At 43.4% G+C, this 7,377-nt stretch overlaps 1 protein-coding gene across 1 annotated transcript in view; it reads right to left on the bottom strand.

The window, feature by feature from the left end:
• Positions 1–2,499: 2,499 nt before the first annotated feature.
• The window catches only part of BASP1 (brain abundant membrane attached signal protein 1), a 60,109-nt gene continuing 55,231 nt past the window's right edge, over positions 2,500–7,377 (bottom strand). Inside the window, exon 2 of the mRNA XM_005556616.4 lies at positions 2,500–4,133. Within this exon, the coding sequence (XP_005556673.3) occupies positions 3,441–4,124 (684 nt within the window). The 5' untranslated portion in view covers positions 4,125–4,133 and the 3' untranslated portion in view covers positions 2,500–3,440. The remainder of the gene's footprint in view (positions 4,134–7,377) is intronic.

Genomic DNA, 7,377 nt, shown 5'->3' with positions numbered 1-7,377 from the left:
ATAATTTACCCAACTTGGGTAAAGAAGTTACCCAGCTAAAGTATGTCTAGGTTTTGTCAGCACAAGTAGTTGACAACCAAGTCCTTACTGTCCACTAGACCTACATCTTGATTCCAGAAGGGAGATTCTCCAAGAATGGGGAATGATGTTCCTGGAGTGCCAAGGTCGCCTCTGCCTCCATATGGCCAGGAACAGGCTGAAGATGGCCTTCTCTCAGGGTTGAGGCCAGGAAGGGCCACCCTGGGATGCATGGCACGTGCCAGCTCTTGGGGACCAGAGTCTATTCCCATCATGCAGAGGCAGCATCAGCTACCGAAAAGGATCTTCAAAGTGGAGGGACAAACCAGGCATCCCTGTACAAGTTCCTGTGGATTCCTCATAGTTTCCTCCTTGCAGTATGCACAAAGGCACCCATAAATGAACGTTAGACCCTTGGAACCCTTCATTCTTCATAGAGGAGAGGGACATCCCTGAGTTAGTGAAGCAAATATGTGGTAATGTCCCCGATGGTTCTGACTTGCCTGTTCAGCACAGCCTGTGCGGTCCCTTCTCTTAAATCATTCATGAGGCGAGAACAATCTAGGTTAATCCAAATTAACATGGTGCCTGACATTGTTCCCTTCCTGGCTGAGCCAATTACTCCCACATGTACTACATTTTCTGCTGCATATATAACTTCAAACTACAGCTCAAGTTTTTTTCTTCAGTATGGTAAAATTCAGTGTCATGAACCATGGCCGGGTTAAAATTCTGATTTAAACATTTTGGTGATTACATTTCTAACACTTTTTAATTAATTGCTTCAACACCTAATGGAGTTAGAAAAAAGAAAAATAAATATATATAGCTCAGATTTTAATTATTCTACTCTGCAACTCCAAATACATTCAGAAAAATGTCTGTTTCATTTATTCAAAAAATAGCAATTTATAGTAATAAATGCTAAACTGGGAGGCTGATTTGATTGTTCTAATCACCAAAAAGCTTAGCTTTTTTTTTTTTTAGAAGGGGAAGTGGGGAAGACAGTGAATATATAAAATATTACTTCCACCAAGCACATTTTTCTGCAACAAATGCATGGCATTTAATCAGTAACTATATAAATGTCCCCCATGGTTCACTGAATATTTTACCACTCCATCACCATCATCCGGCCCCCCAAGCTATTTTGTATATGCGAGGACACACGGGTAATACCCTGGACATTCCCCTTCTTTTTTCTTATGTAAAACAGTTGCCTGGTGGTTACTGTGTTTACAGATTTCTTGTATGCTGTGCTTTCAAGCATTAAGAATTCAAATTTATCTCACTGTAGAAACAAGAACCCAAAGTGCCAAAAAGTGATCATAAATACCAGTTGAACCCAACGGGTATAATATTTACATAATACTCACTTTCGCCACTTTTTCTTTCCCAGTGAGGTGAGAGCCAGACTATAGGTTACTCCCAAAATACTCAAAGATTTTTTTTTTTCCTTTTTTATTTAACCATGTGTAATGTAACCCATAAGAATAGAACCAGGTTTGTCTGAATCCATTGTGTCATTAATGTCCCTTTGAGAATCAATTCCATTGCACTGGCCTTCCCACATTCCACAGGACATTTCCTGTGTCGGAGCTTTCTAAACTATGAAATTGTTACTCATTACTCTGTGAGCTTTGGAGAATCAAGACATGAGACATCCCATGATGCATCATAGCATCATGACATTAAATTGTCCCGGGTGTGTACCCAAACCATTAAACGGGACCATGAGATCATAAAAACCACACCCTTTTGTAGGTAACACAAGGAGGGTCTGGGAAGGTTGGAAGTGACTTAAAAGCCAAACAAGTCACCAGTGGCAAAATCAGGACCGAAATTCGGTCACCATAAAGGCCAGTACCACGCTTGCTTCCGCAACACTGCTGTCTCATGGCACAATCCTCAGGTCGCCTTTCCTGGCTCTACCATGAATATGATAAAAATGAAAGTAGGGGATGGGATAGAACAGAATAACCATTAGTGGTGCCACAATTTACAAACAGAGGTTTCTATAAGAACCTGTCATTCATTTTTTCCTAGCCTTCAAGATCAAATCTATTGTCTTTTAATGTATTTTATTCAAAATCTTTCTTCTTCTTAAGTTGATTAGTCACATTTTTAGAGGGTCCATATGCAGACACAGTAAGTTTTCAGTTTAACTTCTTCTGAGATAGTTTACTGACATTGCCTTAGCTAGTTTTTTCAACAAATAATGTTCACATTTTTTTTTTTAATAGAGGTGGGGTCTCACTATCTTACTCAGGCTGGTCCTCAACTCTTGGGCTCAAGCCATCCACCCACCTCGGCCTCCCAAAAGTGCTGGGATTACAGGTGTGATCCACCGTGACCGGTCTGTTTTTTGCTTCTATCCAAATATATTCAGAAAAATGGCCAATACAGTGCTCTGTTCTCTGATAAAGTAGGTATTGAGAGGCACTAGAGAAGTAAAACAAACAAACAAAACACCCAATAGTCTTTATTACTTCTTTTTAATTGTTTAACTTTATTACTGTTGCACCATTTATACAATTACATATAATTTCAATGCATCCATTGTACATTTTTTTGTTTTTTTATTTGTTTTTTTTTTTCCATTTTCCAATGAGTGGTGTGTTGGTGTCTGTGACACAGAATGGAAGAGAAACTGGAACTGCAATGAACGCAGACTTTTTTTTTTTTTTTTTTTTTCATTTCCACTGACCAATAAACAGAACTACAGGTGCACCCAACCACGGACATGCATTAACTCGTCATGAGAAATCTAGGTAGGCTAAGTAGGATGAGAGAATGTTTGTCACTCCCAAAAATATCTGGAGAGGAAGAATGGAGGATTGGCATTGAGATCCATGTGGACAAGCTAAGTGGGCTCTGTCTGAAAGCTGGCATTCATCCACAACATTAAAAAAATATCAAAATAAGAAAGGCTGTAAATTAAAAAGAAAACACAGAAAATACTGCTCTCATAAAGATCTGATTGCCTTGGCACAGGCCCTGTGGGCAGAATCAAACGCATCACTCCCAACTCCCATTGCAGAAGAAAAGCTATTCAACTCTCAGCGGTGGAGGAGTGCATGTGGCGGCAGTTTCAGGTACAAACGATGTACTGCACTTTCAGACGCGATCTTGGAAATCCAGGACTTCTTGGTAAAGTTGACTGAAGGTATATTAGATATTTCCCCACAAAAATACTATTTGGATTCTCCCACCCCCTCCCTCCCTTGATGGGACAACATCCTTTATTTTTCCTTGGGCAATACATACCATTACTTCCAATTTGAAACAAGTTAGTATAGGAGAGAGAGAGAGGAGAGATAGGAGAGGCGAGAGAGAGAGAGGAGATAGAGAGAGAGATAGTGAGAGAGAGAGAGAGAGGAGATTGTTTTAAGTGGTATTATTTTTCCTATAGGCTGTCCTTGTCACTCTTTCACGGCTACGGTTTGATCGGAATTAGCTGCCGGGGCCTCCACCGGCTTGGGCTCTTCTGCGGAGGCTGCGGGGGCCTGGGCCTTGGGTGTGGAACTAGGCGCTTCCGTGGCTGCGGGGGTCTCCTTGGAAGAGGGGGCAGCCTCCGAGCTGCCGGGTTTTGAGTCTGAAGCGGGGGCCCCGTCACTTTTGGTCTCCTGGGCGGCAGGAGCTGCGGGCGCCTCAGTCTTTTTGGGTTCCCCTTCCTCCTTGCTGGGCTCCTCCCCGGCAGCAGGGGCCGCGCTCTCGGCCGGGGCCGCGGCGGCCTCGGCAGCTTTGGGGGCCTCGCCGCCCGCAGCGGGGCCGGGGGCCGCCTGCTCCTGCTCGGGCGCCTTCGGGGGCTCAGCCTTGGCCTCCGCCGCGCCCTCCGTCTTCTCGGGCTCCGCCTTCGGGGCCTCCTCCTTGGCGGCCGCCGCGTCCTTCTCGCCCTCCTTCTCCTCGGCCTTGCCCTCGGCGTCCTGGTCGGGCTTCTCCTTGCCCTCCTTGGCCTCGGCGGGCTCCGCGGCCGCCTGGGGCTCGCTCTCCTTCGGGGTTCCCTCCTCTTCCGTCGCTGCGCCCTCAGCCTTCTTGTCTTTGTCCTTGGCTTTCTCGTCGTTCACATTGTAGCCCTTCTTCTTCTTGCTGAGCTTGCCTCCCATCTTGGAGTTCTGGAAGCAAACACAAAACAAAACAAAACGGGGGTTACTACACAAGTGTGGGGACCACAAAAAGCTGCATTTTGCAAAGCATGGGGTTCTGGGCCTGCTGCACTGCACACCCCAAAGAGGTGGCATGGTAAACTGCAGTTACGCACAGTTAAATTCAATTTATTCATGTATTTACTTTTGAGACAGGGTCTCGCTGTGTTACCCAGGCTGGAGTGCCGTGGTGAGATCTCGTCTCACTGCAGCCTCCACCTCCTGGGCTCAGGGGATCCTCCCGCCTCAGCCTCCCACACAGCTGGGCCCACAGGTACACCCACCATGCCCGGGTAATCAGTTAAATTATTATATTACACTGTTATTACACAATTGAAAGTAAAAAAAATTAAAACTCAAAAACATTAAGGAGCTCAGTTAAGTGGGTTCTGCCATAATTTTAAATGAGTTTTTAAAACAATATGTCAAGAAATTAAGGAGCTCAGTTGTGGAGCTTCTAACCATAGCCAGTTGAGGGAATAATAAGCTGAGATCAAAGAATCAGTGATTAGAGGCAAAGCTTGTCAACCCTTGAGAGGAGGAGCACTATCTGTTTCTCATCTGCCATCCCATGTCTGATGCAAACACCAAGCCTGGAACAGGCGTGTGCAGCATGGCAGGGGCAGCCATCTTAGACCCAGGCTAGAGCTACAGAAAGGCGTCGCAATTTTAAAATGCTTGCTGGAGAAACTGCACAGCTGTAATAAAGCACAAATCACAGATTTCTAGAAAATAATCTCAAACTACAATCTCCTCTGCTACATATGTGTGTGTTTTGTATCAGCAAACACATCTTCAAACACGTAAAGTAAACAGGATTCAGTCTATCTTCTTACCAAGCAGGGGCAGTTATGAAAATGCCAGTGTCTCCTGCTGGCTGTGTCTGACATCAATTCATTTCAAGGTATTTTCAGCTTAAAAAAAAAATAGTTCCGTAGTAACATAAAATTGTTCTTCATTATCAATTTCCTGGTTAGAATTCAAACTATAAATGCACGTTCAATGGTCATTAACAACCATCTTGAGGCTGCTGCTTTCATTCTGGCACAAGAAACCCTATTTGTATTTGAATCTTGAATTTCTCTCCACTGAAAACCAAGCATTAAACCAGATAAATAATAAATTTCTTCTTCCAGAACCATGGCCATAGCTAAACAGGCTCTTGGTGTCTTTTTTTTTTCCTTCAAGTCCATTTTTCTGTCACCACACATCAGTGAAAACCCGCTGAAATGTTGCTTTTGCAAAGGAAATTGGTTGCTTTTCCTGGATGAAGCATGGCAGAAATCACATTATACTATCCTCCTTAGTCCCACAATTGAGAAAAGCCCAGGGGAAGGCGTCAGCCTCACCCTAGACCCCAAGGGAGGTTAGAAAGACAGGGCGGACCACCTGGTTTTGCCCAGGTCAGGTCCACTGGCAGAACTGTACACACTCCTTTGCCAGCTTTGCAAATGTAGACATCCCTCATTTAGAAGAGAAAGATTTGCTGTTTATTTATTACCTCCTTGGAATCAAGATTCATGACAGTGAAATAACCTACATTTATCTTATTAAAAGTCGAGTTTTGGGTGGAAGAAAATGATTCTTCAGTCAAAATTTTTCTCACCACTCTATATGCTAATTTATCTGGAATGACTTCAGTAGTTGGGGAAAGAGAAAAGCAATAAACTGAAATTTGACTAAAATACTATTCATATTCTCAAGAAAGGCCTTTATGACGTTAGCTAAGATTCTTACATGTCCTTCTTTTTAGAAAAGGGAGGGCCAATTAGTCATAACCTGCTTCAGACAGGCTCCATTGGATTTAACTTTTGATTATTTCTCCCTCAAAAGGAGAAACAAACATATGTGGCGAAAAATACAATTAAATATACTTTCATCCTCTAAGCAATCACACAGCAGTACATGAAAATATAGAGACAAAAACTGGATCAGTATTTTAAACTGTAGTTTATAACTCTTCCATGGAATTCTTGTCAGATGCACGAATGGCCTATACCAAATATAATTTCAGCTCCGATATTTCAAGATACATTTGGGTCCCTTAGGTTGAGCTAAATAAGAAACAGGAAACCTAACAAGTCTGCCTTTAGGATCTTCTCTCAATCCAGTAATAGAAACCAATACACCAACTTAGAAATTACAGACGCTAAGATAACGTGCAAACATAGGGGGTACTGTATAATATGGGTGCTGCTTTCCGACACCCACAGCATGAAATTCTATACAGCAATCCCCAGAGGTTTAAAGTCATGTTGGGTTACAAACCTAAAATCTGAGTTACTAAAATTGGCTTCTCTGACACACAGTTAAGGCCACATTCTAGTCTTTGTTTTATGCCCAGCTGCGATTTGTTTCTGGGTCAAAAATGAACACACATAATCAAGTTATAAGTTAGAAAATATGTCTCAATCCAGTTTTTTTTTTGTTTTGTTTTTTTTTTGTTTTTTTTTTTTTTTTTGAGACGGAGTCTCGCTGTGTCTCCCAGGCTGGAGTGCAGTGGTGTGATCTCGGCTCACTGCAAGCTCCGCCTCCCGGGTTCACGCCATTCTCCCGCCTCAGCCTCCCAAGTAGCTGAGACTACAGGCGCCCGCCACCACGCCCGGCTAGTTTTTTGTATTTTTAGTAGAGACGGGGTTTCACCATGTTAGCCAGGATAGTCTCGATCTCCTGACCTCGTGATCCACCTGCCTCGGCCTCCCAAAGTGCTGGGATTACAGGCTTGAGCCACCGCGCCCGGCCCCAGTTTGTTTTTCAAATAAAGTTAACAAACGCCCCTGGCATTTTGCTAATTTACCTCTACTGGTTATATTGAGGTATCAGAGGGAGGCTCATAGGACCCACCTGAACCCTAAAAAGGCAGGATTATCTCATCATTTCCCAAGACCATATGGGTGAAGACCTTGCCTACAACATCTATTAACTGTTTCCTAGGTTTCAAGCACAATCCTACTCACAAATATATTACATACAATATGTAATCTCAACAGCACCATGTAGTAGTACGCTATTCATTCACCTTCTTCTTTTACTCATAAGGAAATCCTACTAGCTGAGTTCGTGGAGCTGTACTACAAGCAAAGGCCAAGTCCAGCAAAATTCAGTAAGGCAGGAAGGCACCAGAGAAGCAGTAGAAGGAACTCCGCTGAGAAGCCGGCAATGGGGCAAAGCTCTCAGTCCCGTAATGTTACACACCTGGGTTACAAGGATGGTG

Source organism: Macaca fascicularis, chromosome 6, assembly GCF_037993035.2.
Source record: "Macaca fascicularis isolate 582-1 chromosome 6, T2T-MFA8v1.1".
Taxonomy (NCBI): Eukaryota; Metazoa; Chordata; class Mammalia; order Primates; family Cercopithecidae; genus Macaca; species Macaca fascicularis.
Note: the sequence above shows the minus strand (reverse complement) of the source record. Positions and strands in the feature narration are given on the sequence as shown.